Source organism: Pongo abelii, chromosome 1, assembly GCF_028885655.2.
Source record: "Pongo abelii isolate AG06213 chromosome 1, NHGRI_mPonAbe1-v2.0_pri, whole genome shotgun sequence".
Classification (NCBI taxonomy): domain Eukaryota; kingdom Metazoa; phylum Chordata; class Mammalia; order Primates; family Hominidae; genus Pongo; species Pongo abelii.
Genome location: NC_071985.2, coordinates 59330036 through 59344876, shown reverse-complemented (window position 1 = coordinate 59344876; position 14841 = coordinate 59330036). Strand labels below are relative to the sequence as shown.

The following is a 14841-nucleotide window of genomic DNA, read 5'->3' as shown; positions in this document are numbered from 1 at the left end:
TAAGATTTTTTAAAATCTCTTTACGTCAGCATACCGCTGAATGTGCAGTAATAACTTTTTTAAAGAACCTTTTGACACTGTGTTTTGGCATTGTAAATATTCAAATCCTTCTATAAACCAAATCTATTTCTGGGAACTTGAAGGAAGGTGTGTGTGTGTGTGTGTGTGTCTGTGTGTGCACTTGCATGTGCGTGTGTGTATGTGCACCTGTGCGTGTGTTTTGTGTATATTAACTAAAAATTAAAAGTTTCTTAAAGAACTATCCTAGGGGACTGATATAATTAGGCATTCTATATGCACGTGCAAAATCTCATGCAACTACTTAAAATGATGATGTCACCTATAAAGGCTGCTCTGTGATATCAGGCCCTAATCCTTTTAACTTGTAAATATTTCTTTAAAAGGAAAAAGTGTCTTTGCAGATAAAATTAAGTAAAATATATTTAAATGAAGATATTATTCTGAATTATCAAGGTGGGCTATCAATCTAATCACCATATACTTAGAGAGCCAGACAGAAGAGAAGGCAATGTTATCAAGGAGACAGAGATTGGAGGGATGTGGCCACCATCCATGTAATGCTAGCAGCCACCAGTAACTGGACTAAGCAAGGAATGGATTGTCTCCTAGAGTCCTCACAGGGAGCACAGTTCTGTCAACCCTTGATTTCAATCTAGTGTAACTGACTTCAGACATGTGGCCTCCAGTACTGTGACAGAATATATTTCTATTATTTTAAGCCACCAAGATTGTGGTACTATGTTACAGCAGCTGAGAGAAACTAATATACCATCTATATTCATTGACAAAGAAAAATGCCTATGTCATATTGTTAATTTTAAAAGTCAATTTACAAATAATTTATGTTCAAAAATACTTATAAAACCACTGAAAAAGTATGTTAACAGGAATTAGACATAAATATTAAGATTATGGATAATTTAAATTTAAAAAATATTTTATTTTATTTTTAGAGACCAGGTGTTGCTTTGCTGCCCAGGCTGGAGTGCAGCGGTGTGATCATAGGTTGCAGCAGTCTTGAAGTCCTAGGCTCTGGCATGAGCCACCGTACCTGACCTGATTTATTTTAATCTTTACAATGACCATGTGTTATTTTTCTGGTAAAAATTATGCTATTTTCATTTTAAACAAAAAATAATATTTTTTACTATAGACAGCAAAATATTCCTATGTCTAATCATCTAGACTAAAGTGGCATAGTCGGAGTTTTCTGAGGGTATTGAGCCCAGTGAAGTGCCATATGTACTCTGGTGCAGTTTTTTTTTTAAATTTACATAATTAATAATATTTGAGGTTAAATAAATCACTGTGTTTTTTTTGTTTATCAGTTAGAAATTACATTTGCCTGCTAATGTAAGAGACCCAAGCTTAGTGACTTCCATATGTTATAGGTTTATTTTTGTGTAAAATTAATTTGAAAACAGGACATAAAGGGCTGGTATAGCTACTCTAGAAGTCACCAAGGAAACAAGTGTTTTCTGTCTTTGTATTCTGCCATTCTTAGTGCATGGTTTCACTAATAAGGGCATCAGATTAGCATAAGGTATCTGTTGGGCCAATATTCTAGGAAAATAGAAAGAGGCAAATGGGAATATACTCCCAGTTGAGTCTTTGCTCTTTTAAAGAGTTGCATCCACCAATATCCATTTACATCTCACTGGGCAACCCAATCTGCAGCAAGGCAACAAATACAGTCTTACAAGTGAAAGCAGTGTTACTAAGGCAGAGGGAGATTAATACTGGTTTGAAAAATTACAGTCTCTCCCATACTCATGGAACTAACAACTAAAGATGGCTCTGAGAAGCATTCAAATCAAGACAGAAGAGGAGCTGCTGTCATGACATTTGTTGCCAATCTTATACCTCTAGTAATCACAAATACTTGGTAAGATTTCTCTGTCTTGAGACTAATGACAGACTCGGTCTGTTTCTATTCTTTACCCACTATAGACTATAAATAGATTAATTAACTATTTTAAGTGCTTAGTTAAAAACATATTCAATTTGATTTACATACATAAATTGCAGAGAATTGGACCTATATGTAAAACTTTTAACTCAAAATTCATGTTGAATTTGTGACCAAGAGAACCCTGCCTGCCAACATCTATATAGGACACAGCATCTTTCTTTTGCATCAACTGGCTGAGTAGTTCTCCTCTAACATAGCATCTGCAAGTTTGTTAAGTAAATCTTGGTGAAGCACAGGCCTACCTGAATTACTACCAATCAGGATATGAATTCATAACATGATCTCTACATAAGTGACTATATGTTGAAGAAGCATGATAAAGCAAGGATAAATATTGTGTAACTGAATTCCACTAATTTGCAAGCCTTCAACATATAAAGTATATGAATTAATGATAAATATTTAATGGCTTCAATTCTAATTAAGCATGAATAGCAAAATAAAACCAAAAAAAGCACAAATAAATATTAAACAAACACATCAGGGAACAACTTTTATCTAAATATAATTGTTACTTTTTAAAGGATTACTAAACATATGTATATGAGCACTGTATAAATGAAAATCTAGATATAATATAATTCAGATTTTAAAAAATCTTCAGCTAGGCACAGTGGCTGCTGTCTGTAAACTCAACTAGGCATGCTGAGGTGGGAGGATTATTTGAGGCCAGGAGTTTTGAGACCAGACTGAGCAATATCGGAAGACCCCTTATAGGAAAATATTTTTTAATAATTAGCCAGGTATGGTGGCATGCACATGCAATACCAGCTACTCAGGAGGCTGAGATGGGAGGATCACTTGAGCTAAAGAGTTTGAGAATGCAATGAGTGAACTATAACACCACCACTGCCCTCCAAGCTGGGTGACAGAGCAATAACTTGTTTCTTAAATTAATATACATACATATATTTGCATATATATATGTTTTTAACAATGTTCCATGATATACACATTGTCTATGTTTATTTTACAGATTTTCTTCTACTGTGTCTCAGCCACATTCAATATGTTCCTAAGTTAAAATACATTTTGGTCCCCCTTGAATGCCTTTTAAGTTGACATATAGCACACCATATGAAATCTTAATTAAGTGATGATTACCTTAATACACAAATCCATTAGGTTGTCTCAAGAACTATAAACATCTTCAAAGGTTTATGTCATTAAATTATTTTTGCTTATTTCTCCTCCACACCCATATTAGGTAAATATTTATCATTATATATGACAGAATTCTTAGCTCTGCTTTGATTATGCACAAATTGCTTTTTCTATATTTTTAAGTTGCCGAGTTTTCAATCTGTTGCCTGACTAATAAACATCCACTAGATGGTAATAGTGCTTATATGACCCCCTTGCCACCACTTGCCCAGGAGCCCCATGAGAAAAAAAATGTGATTTATACTAGGCATAACTGCTGCCCCAGAGGAGTTGCTAGCACATTGTGTGTGCTCAAGAAATAACCATGAACTTCAGTGGTTAAACTACACTTCAAAAACAGAAATAGAACATAGACACATTAGCATAGCATGAAAGGCTTTTATAGTGGAGTAGATGTCCACAGATTTTCATAACAACCTATACTTCTAAGAATTTATAAGTCTGTAACATAAATAAGTAATAATGATGTAAGCATTTATTCAGCATTAATATACCCTAGTCACCATGAAGTACCTTACACATATTATCCCATATTATCTAAATAATACTATTATAATCTACTACTTGCAAGTACGTAAACAAAGGCTTAGAGAGCATAAATTATTTTAATCCCAGGTTTTGCAGCTATTGACAGTATTACACCAGAACTGGAGTCTTTAGCTGCAGTGATAACCTGTGCCTGTTAACATGAAATACCTCAATAAGTAGAGACACCTGAAGTTTTCCTCCAGATCCAAGCAATTTGGGATTATCTGTTTCTCTGGATTCATCACTGTACCTAAACCAGAGGAGTTATATGTAAAGGATTAAATACACGGTTTATTTGATATGCTTACTTCAGAAACTAAAATTAATTTTAAGATGCTCCCCATGTTTCCTGTTGCTAAGAAACTTACACCTCAGAATTGTGTAGAATGCCCTAGATTCAAATGGAGAACAAAAACAATTTTCTGAAATACATTAAAAATCTACTGAAATGAAATCACAAATTAAAGTAAATAAAACTCATTTAAGAGGTGATTTTTGGGAAAAAATATAAAACCTATCTGGCTCTTAACAAAAAAAATCATTTTTCCATAAAAGAAGGCACAGAAATAAAATTATATCATTGGACTTCATTCTCCTTGAAGAAAGATCAAATACAGAAATACATATTTTGTGCATTTGTATTGCTCTAATTTTATAGTAAAGTATTTGGCAGAATTCTTCTTGTATCGATCAACACAATATACCTATTATCTATTAACATTTATTGTACAGCCCTTATTCAATAACATATAGATATTTACATATTTAAGCTATGCATTACTGATACAATATTTTTGCTGTTGTTTTAATACTTCCCAGGAAGTTATTTGTCAAAAAATTAAATCTGTCTTAGTTATTTTGATATTTGATACAAACATACTTGATACAAACATACTTGGCACTTACTGTAGCATATGTTTTTAATGCTAAATAATTAACTTTAGAGATGGGCCCATCTCTAAAGTTAAAATAGATGGGCTTGAATAGCAAACAATATAAAAATACAGACTTTCAAAAAACTTGTTATAAATGCAAAGATTATTTTAATATGATATAAGGTACTTTCTTCTCCTAAACTAAAACAAATTATATATTTGCTGATATAAAGATGATGAGAGGGAAGAAAGAAATATTGGAAGTTGTGTGCCATTTTTAATAACTCACAAAAATAGTTGTTTCCTTTTGGAAAGCAAGATGATTGATAGCTATTATTCAACTTGATTCTGATCAATTGAAAGGCAGCCAGATAACACATGATATAAAGACAGAAGTTTCCTCTATGAATTTAGATAATTAGTTATTAAGTACAGATTTGGAATAAAACAGATTTACAATCAATCCCTCTGCTGGGCATCTAGTTCTGAGGTTAAGTATACCTAATTCCGGAAAGGTTTTAGCACAGTGACTTGCCTGATTAGGCTTGACCTACCAATGCCTTTAACATCCTAGCTAAAAGTCTCAGGGCTGTAGTTTCTCCCTCTTTTCTCACTAGGAAATTTAGCCCCCCGCCATGCCCAGCTAATTTTTGTATTTTTTGTAGAGACAGGGTTTCATCAGTTGCCCAGGCTGGTCTCGAACTCCTGAGCTCAAGCATTTTGTCCGCCTCAGCCTCCCAAACGGCTGGGACCACAGGTATGAGCCACTGCCCAGTCTTCTTATTCTTTTTATGAATTAAAATGTTAGTCAATGTCACATTACATTTGTGACCTTGTATTCCAAATATTTTCTATTCTATTGTTTAAAACTCTCCTTTCCATATCTTACAATTTTGCAATTTGCTCTTCATTCTTGGTGAATTTTTAAATTTTCCTTCTCATTACACGTATCTGAACACATCGTAGATATTCTACTCTGATCATGATAAAAACCACCCAAAATAAATAAAACCAGCCAATTTTAAAATGTGAAATAAATCCTTTTTGGTATAATTAGTCCTGAAATTAGATATATATTTTTATGCAAAAATCTGCAAAACAGAAAAACAACATAGCAAAAAACTGAGCTTGAGTTTTGGTTACAGAATCCTGTGTATGTTATTGTCTGGAATCAGTGTGTGACGAGTTAGGTAAGGTATGAAGGGAATATTGTGATCCTCCTCATACTCTGGCATAACCCAGCTACAATTTAAAAAAGAAACAGCACCTCGACACACTCATTGTATTGTTTTCAAGCCCAAACTAATGTACGATGGATTTTTACTAAAAATATTCCTCTGAGGCTTTATATTTTCTAAGAAAACTAAATTATATGATTTTTACCATCCATATCATGCTTCCTAAAGTATTTGTGTTTCTGATACTAAATGATTTTCATACAAAATCTGAATTACTCTATATTTTCTATGTAAGGTACCATTTATAAGCTGGAGATCATTTAACTTGTCTAACAAAGCAAGCAAATCTTAAAATTAATATTCTCTCTTTAGTTAAACTTCCAATATTAGAAAATTCTAATTGCATGCATTCTTTTAATATCAAAAGGGGAAATAAAAAATGAATGTTTCAAAAGCATTACATTTAGAAAAATTAATCTAAAAACTCTGAAGCTAATTTTCAAAAAAATTTCTGTCATTGCAAGACACCAATTTATGATTGAATTAAGAGTTAAGAAATCAGTAAATACAGCATGTCTCTTTTTATTATTTTAGTTCTATGGGTATAAAACATAAAATGTATATGAATTTTAAGTTTAAATTATTGGTCACATTTATCAAATAAAAATCATTTTAATAATTTATAATTGAGTTTGAAGCTGAGTCATAAGCAGCTAATATACCTAAATTTGGTTCTAAAAATATCGTATTTTTATTGTATATTGTATAATGAATAGATATTTGAAATAAAACTAAGCTGAGGAAGTAGCTTATACCAACTTGTGATAGCTGACACCAAGTGAACAAAGACAGAAAACCTTACCTCCTTCATCCAGTTTCTCATACATTTTCTCTGTTCAGTTCCTAGTTTTAAAACGTTATATTCACATATACATGTATACAAACACACACACACACACACACACACACACACAGTTAGCTTTCTAAGAAACTAGTAGGGAAACAATCGTTGCAAATACACAGAATGTTAAAGCAAAATACTGGTGTATCAAACCATGTTAACTAGAAGAAAAAAAGAATCCCTGACTAGAAAAAAAAAATACTCCCAGGTCAATATGACAATGAAACCAAAGATTGGTTTCAAATGGGGTTGGCATTTGTTTTTCTTGAGAGGTTATACAAGTATCAGCTGTGTTGGTATAATATGTTTGCAAGCAAGCCAAATTTGGGGGCCAAAGTAGATTCATATTTATAACAAATCTATATATGAAACTTAAATAAGATTAAATAAGCAAACAGATGGTTTTGCAGGTGGTCATGTTTTAAAAACTAAAGCTATTCAAGAAAGAGCGTGTGTTAGTGTCTTGAAGCAACGATGGACACAAACAGCTGCTCTAAGAATTTTCTATTCCACTGAGTTGATATATTCTGTCAATCTTTGGCCACAATTAAGTTCTCGATTGTCCCAATATATCAGACTCACTAAACATTCTGTGTTACCATCCCTGAATGTACACCTTTAACAAGAATATATAGCATGTGTGCAAAAAGTTGTAGATTGTCAGAGCTTGGAAGAATGCAGTAACTGATTATTCACAGGGGAGAAGAAAATATTTGGTTCAAGAAGTAAATGCAGTTTGATAGACTTTCCACCATCATCAGAGTAGGCCAAAATCAAATGTCGAACAATCACTTTGTAACCCTAAGTTAACCAAAGTGATCCATTCCTCACTCTCTAAAAGAAGATTTCACATTTCACAAAAAATGGCCACTATTTCAGGACTAGATCATTTCTAATTAATGTCTGAATTGTCCATCTAACTTTAGTAAAGTGTTAGGTTTTGAAAACTTTCCATTTGGAAAAATGGCAACTTTCATGTTCCAATTGTGGAAAATGTCTTCAAACTATCATCCTCAGCAAAATCTTATTCTTGAAAAGTGAAGCATCACAAATTCTGTCACTTATCCAGGTATCATCAGCTATCTCATTTAAGGGAATGGCAAAAACAGCTGAAATTTTATAGACTGCTATGCATAAAGGAGAATGTTAGAAAAAGACAGTGTTTCCAAGGAGATTTTGGCTCTTCCATAATCTAAAGGTTTCTATTTCAGTTACCAGAAAGAGGTCAGAACAAGCTTGTTGGGTGAAAACTCTTGAGTCCAGAGGTATTAGTTTCCTGACCCTATGACTTTAACAAATATAAGAATTGCATGATTCTCACTTAGTATGAAAAGAATGACACATATATCACCTTGGTACTAACTATTCTACTCACAATGGCACAAATCTTTAACCCAATACTAATTGTAACTAGAAAAAAAATGATTCCTGTTATAATCCAATAAATTGCTAATCACTAAATTCTCCATATGCATTCACAACAATTGTCCAATTTCTTAAGACAAATGTTTTGTGTACTAGCTGTCATTGAAATGTTACAATAACAAGTAGCCTATTCATAGATAACAGTGAAGGACATTTGAACAAGATTTTTATTATTATTATTATTGCCATTTGAGGTAGCATAAAGGGCAACTAGGATTTTAGGGTAACTCTGGGTTTTGGCAGACTACTTAGGCCACTGATAAACTGTTGAAGATGCAATGTTTTAAAAGTCATACCAAAAATGGATCTACATATTGTTTTATTTAATCTCTGTAGAAATTTATAACTATATATAACTATGACCATAATAAAACAAGGTAATGAGATGTTTTATGAAAGTAATTGATTCCCTATGTTATGAATATCAGCATCATTTCTTGGAATGAGTCACTTATGTGACCATATAATAAATATAGACATGTAGTTGCTATGTGATACATAGATTTGAATCCAGGCACCACCACTCACTAGTTCTGTGCCATTAGACAAATTTTTTAACTTCACGAGCTCATTTCTTCATCTGAAAAAGTTTACTAGCTATAGTTTTTGAGAAAATCAAAGTGGTCATGATTATGAAATGTTTAACATAATGTTAAGTCATCAGACTTCCAGCTACTACTTTTACTACTTATTCATATTTATTTTGTGGACATTCCTTACATTCTTTTCTTCTTCTTTGCTATTTTAGAAACCACTTTACTCCTTATCTTTTTGCTGGCTACTTAATGATTGTCCATCTAGCACCCATTTCTAAGAAGTACAGCTTTCCTGTCCAAGTTTCCCAGAGTGAAACCAGTATTTCATCAGATGACTGAATTTATGTGCCAGCTCTGCCTCTTAATAATTGACCTGAGGATAATTCTTTAACATTTTTTTACATCTCAGCCTTCTAATCTATATAGTGCAAATCATAGTGGTACTTAACTCGTGGTGTAATTCAAGGGATAAAATAAGACAACGCATGACATGAAGCATTTAAAACTGTGCCTGCGTCCATTAAATGTGACCAATGACATTAATGAATACATACTCTTGCTTGCCTTAGAATGTGGCCGATTAGTCATTTTCGGCATAGAGATGGTTGACATATTTTGAATATATTAACAAATCTAGAACTGAGATCATATTGCTCAGATTCTCTATGAACCTCAGAAAAGACATCAGAAAATTCAATCCTGTATTATTGAATTATTTAAACTTTCAGAAACCATAAAAGCAACTCTTGATGAAAACTGACACCTGCTCTAGGGAAGTCAACATGAAAGATGACACATTTAGGACATATGCTGAAAATTCATCAAAAATGTTCCCTGATGTGCTAGGTAACTAGAAACATACCAATCACCAGAGTAGCTGCAGGATTTCTAGAATTTATAAGGGATCATTTTTCATCTGTAAGTAGCACATACTGGTTTATCACAAAAGGCCACTTTCCAGAAAAAGAGAGCTGAAGTTCTCTTTTTGAAGAGTAAGGCTGGGGCAAGAAGGGAATTTAAAGTCTTAAACCTCATTCGAAAACTAGAGGATTTGAATATTTTTAGATTTAAGCATTTGTTTTATGTTTGTAATTTATGGCTGAATTAAAATAGTTTTTCCATATTACAATTTTCTTTTGACATATACGACTTACAAAACTGGTAACTTCTACAGAAGTTAAAATGCTAGATATTATTCCTATATTTCAAATTATCATTGTGTATATTTTTAAGAATCCTTGAAAAACTAGTTTTTCTCATCTGATTTTTGAAGTAACAGATGTCCACTTGTGGCCTAGGCAGGCAGCAAGCTTCCATTGATCCTTTTCAGTAGAAAATAAGGGAGGGATTTTTGCTAGACCCCAGACCCTTCATGCTACTTTTTAAGATGAGCAGTACTTTATGTTTACGTGTATTCCAGTTATTTGTGGGGAGGCATTTGAGACATGTATTCTGCTCCCCAGGAAGGCATTAGAGCACCAAATAGTCATTAAGGGCCCTATGACTCCTATGACTCCTACATTCTTCTATGGGTTTTTACCTCTTCCTTTATGAGAGCTGAAAATTTCTTTTTCATGTTATAGAATTCAATTTATTAAAAAAAAAATCACCACACATTTTAGTATTTAGGAATGGAACAGAGTCTAAGGCAGCCCCCAGTCCACCATTTTGACTTGAGTTTGCTGTTTGTTTACATAACATAAAGTCAGTGAGAAAGTATTAAATAAACATTATAAATATTTAAATATGTTCATAAGATAGTGTAGAATTTTCCTTCCATAATACTATGGCACTGGCAGCATACAATGCCAAACATTATTTTACCTTTACTTATTTGGTAATTTGACAAGAAAAATGTTGTGAATTACTTTAATTTTTGACTTATACTTTATACATTCAATATAGCATAATCAAGACATTATAAAGAATAAAGTGTTATGAAAGAATGAACTATTTATTCAAATTTTTCTATTCACAAGTGAATTTCTCAAACTGTTGACTTCACATATTTCTCCCAACTCCTCCACCCCCTACCCTAAACTATCATACATATACACACAACTCCTGGCACAGGTGCTAGATGTAAGGATTTTATTTTTATCATTATGACAGTTTTTGTTTTACATTACACTATTTTTCTCTTATAGGGATTTATAATTTTGTATCACTGTAATCCAATTTTAAGCAATGTGAAGCAAGTTTATGTTAACCTAGTTTCAGATTTGCTCATAACCTGTTCTTTTATTGACTTCACATTCTTAAATATTACATTACATTTCACTTCCTAGTTGGTGGGAGTTCCACACATGGGACTTTTTTTGTTGGTATATATGTATTTTATTTTTGAATATAGTCCAACCTCTTATAGATTAAGAACTTAATTCTCCCGCCTCTTTCTACAAAAGAAAACTTCCTATGTTGTGAGTTCTAACCTTCATTCTAATTCTACTGTGGATATTACTTTAGTATTTTCTGGAATGTGTTGTTATATAGTCAAATTATTGAGGTCAGCATAAAATATACAAATGGTTACAGCTTTCCAATCATTCATAATCATAAGTATTGCCCCTTTGTTGCCCCTCTAGACCCATTAAGAGACGTCAGATCTCAGAAAACAACCTGATGTTGACAGAGGAGCATTTTAAAATTGGAGGTAGAGTCTTTGTACAAAGGGAAATACAGTGAGGAAAAGTGGAGAATGAACATTGTTAGTAAGATACTGTCATAGCGACTTTAAAGGTTTATACATTTCTTTAATTCAGATTGTCAAGGAGCTCGTAATGGCTTAGTATAACATCCCAACTTTGCCCCAGTAAGAAATGTCTTATAGAAATTTGTTCTAGAAACTCTAACTGGTAGACTACCTTCCTGCTGTACATATAAGAAAGAAACGGTGAACAGTAAGAGTAGTAGAAATATATTTTTGTAATCACTGAGAATTTTAGCGTTTAAAGATTAGAGCATATAAAAACAATTATAGAGAAGCTCTAAAAAATACCACAGATCATGGAAAACTAAATCTAGAAGTCTCTGAAATATTACCTTTAGAAAGTCAATTTTAGAAAGCATTTTCCTTTCTAACAGAAGGAAATGCCTATATTGTATCAATAGTATGCAAAGAAGTAAGTATGATGACATGGCCTGTTTGAAACAGCACACCCTGGGAGGTTAGGAGAGTCAGAGAAAGAAAACAGGATCCAATTAAAGGGAAGGGAAGATGAATAAGAGGAAAAATTTAAAGGAAGCAAGAACTGCAGCAATAAAATAAAAATCAGATTGAATGCAAACACAAAGAGAATTGACACTTCAAATAGCAAGAGATAAAGGAAAATATTGAAAATCTCGGAATGCAAAAGAAAAGAACAAAGTTTAAAATAATGACAGACAATATAGGTGACAGTTTGAAGGTGATATTTTGGAGAACAGAAGAAGGATATGAAACCTATGAACTAAAAGTGTTATATAACAGTTTACAGAGATATAAAATAATTGATAAAGTTAGATTTAAAAGATTTAGATGAGTTGAAAAGAGATCTATACTTGTACACTGAAATGATTGAACAATTTCAAAGCAATACCAATTACTTAAAAACTCAGTAGACTGATGCTGGCAAGCACATAGATTTTGTCTCAACATAAGCATAGCATACCTCCTAATAAATGAACAGTGTTTTCATATTCTCAATCAATCTCTAGTGGCCAATTTATTTCAACAATGGAGAAAGCTCACAGTATGCTAGAACTAAGAAAGTGCCAATTCACTTGTTTCAAAGAAGTGTGAATTTTTAACTTGCAAAGAATGGCAATTCCTTCTACTATGGGTCTGTATCAACATATTTAACACGGAAATATTGCATATTATGGAAAAGACTTCCAGTTCACCCCTTTTACTAGAAACATGATCTGTAAGCCAAATAAAGTAAAATGAAAAGAGGCTTAGCCACGTATAATGTTGCACAACAGCTAAGCTGGCAAAACCTTTGTTTGACCTTAAATAACTATACTTGTTAGAATTATTTCCAAATCAATAACCATTAGACCCAAACAATGTTGATTTGTGCCTTTCTGAAAGGTAAATGGCTTAAACAAAATCATTGCAATAAAATCTTCCTCTCTAACAGTATTCATTTCAACAGGAAGCCAATAAATCTGACTCTCATGAAAAGCCAATAATTAATGAAAAGCCAATAATTAATAAAAAGCCCAGCATTTTATTTTTAATCAGCAAAAATTTAAATGCATTGGCATATACAATGTCAGTATTGCAAAAAAAGTTCTGCAATTATATTTTGATATGAATAACATGCTGCTTGAACAATGAAACATTCATATCTTCAATATTATAATAAAATCTGAGGATTGTAAAAGTTCATATATATCCTTTATTTTGGAAATGTGTAATGAAAAAATATATATCCAAAGCCAGAGTATAATTTCGAGGATTGTTTCTCAGGGAAGAAGTAAAATTTTCCCAATCTCACCTTTATATAGACTATATGCAAATACTATGCCATTTTATATGAGACTTGAGCATCTCTAGATTTTGGTATCTGTGGAGTCCTGAAACAAATACCCACAGATAACAAGAGACAACTGTAATCTACACTGTATGTACTATGCCCAGAAAATAATAAGACAGATTGAGGGTTTCTTACCCAAAATGCTTGGGACCAGAGATATTTCAGATATTGGTGTTTTTTGGCTTTAGGAATGTTTGCATTATGCTAATTGAGCATCCCTAATTCAAAAATTCCAAATCCAAAATGCTCCAATGAGCATTTCTTTTGATTGGCATGTTGGCACTCAAACAAACATTTTAGATTGTAGAGCATTTGGAATTTCAGATTTTTCAATTAGGATGCTCAATCTGTAGAAGGAAATACAACAAAACTTAAATTTGGTTGTCTCTGGTGGTAGGGTTATCAAATTATTACAATTTAAATATTTATACAGAGCCGTGTTCCAAATAATTTTGTTTCTTCAAAGTTTTCATCAGTTTACAATTATGCCTATGAATACCAATTAATTAATACATTAAAAATTAGACTGTTGTGTTATGAGTATTATAATTTTGAATTCTGGATTAACAGAACATTATTTTGTAAGCAAGTTACTTAACTTTCTTTCATACCTCTTGGGGAGTCTAAATAATACTTATTTGGGAGATTACTATAAGAATTAAAAGATACAATGAATATAAAATAGCCAGTTCTGCCTGTAACATAAGAGTAATCTCTACAAATGTTGAATTTTTTTAAGGTTAACTCTTATCTTTACACTTCAGGTATGTATTTGTATACTATTCTTTCTAGTGCTAAAGTGTTATACCTTTGACATTAAAGACTTCGTGTATTACATAAAATAAAATTCTCAGATGAGTTTTGAAAACACTTATATTCCTCTAATTTCTATGGGTATGAAGAAAAATTAGACATATTTATAAATAGCATATGTAAAATTGTGTTCTCTAATATTTGGTCAGGGTGCTTGTGTCTTTTGATTTTAAATAGAATAAAGAACATGACTCTAACGTCTTATTTAAATAAACTCTTGTGAATTTTAAACTCTTTAAAATACTCTGCGTGCACTCACTTAGTATTAAAGTGAGTACTAAATACAGGCCTTATTAAAGAACTACATGTAAAAATAAATAAATAAATCATACAGATAAAATCAATTTTGTACACCCTTTCAACAACAACCACTCTGTGTGATATTTATAAAATAGTTGAATGTAAATCACATTTCTGAAACAAGTTTTTATTTGAAATGCACAGGGAAGTCTCTTTTTTAAATGATTCACTTGTGACTCACTGTTAAAGGTAATAATTGTTTATTAATTAATGAGCATGTAAAATATTTGCTAACAACATTTTTTAAAATGAGGGTTTGGGTGGCAAAGAAAAATCCCTTAGAGCCTCAAGAAGGAGTGCAGCCTTCTGACCTATTTAGATACCTGGTCTTCAGAACAGTAAAATAATAAATTGCAGATTTTTATTTTAACTTTTATTTTAAGTTCAGAGGTACAGGTGCCAGTTTGTTACACAGGTAAACTTGTGTCATGGAGATTTGTTGTACCAATTATTTTATCACCCAGGTATTAAGCCTAGTACACATTAGGTTTTTTGGGGTTTTTTTATTTTTTATTTTTTTCATTTTCTCCCTCCTCCTATCCTCCATGTTCCAAAAGACCACAGTGTGTGCTCTTCCTCTCTATGTGTCCATGTGTTCTTGTCATTTA

General features: G+C 32.2%; 1 protein-coding gene across 11 annotated transcripts in view; it reads right to left on the bottom strand.

Annotated features, from left to right (window-relative positions):
- Nucleotides 1–14841, bottom strand: part of BRINP3 (BMP/retinoic acid inducible neural specific 3) — a 390180-nt gene that overhangs the window by 324209 nt on the left and 51130 nt on the right. The window contains exon 1 of one of the 11 annotated variants that reach the window (XM_054524163.2): nucleotides 3854–12958. The exons of the other annotated variants lie outside the window; for them this stretch is intronic. Within the exon in view, the coding sequence (XP_054380138.1) occupies nucleotides 3854–3927 (74 nt within the window). The 5' untranslated portion in view covers nucleotides 3928–12958. Of the gene's footprint in view, nucleotides 1–3853; nucleotides 12959–14841 lie in introns of those variants that run through there. 11 annotated transcript variants of the gene reach the window in all.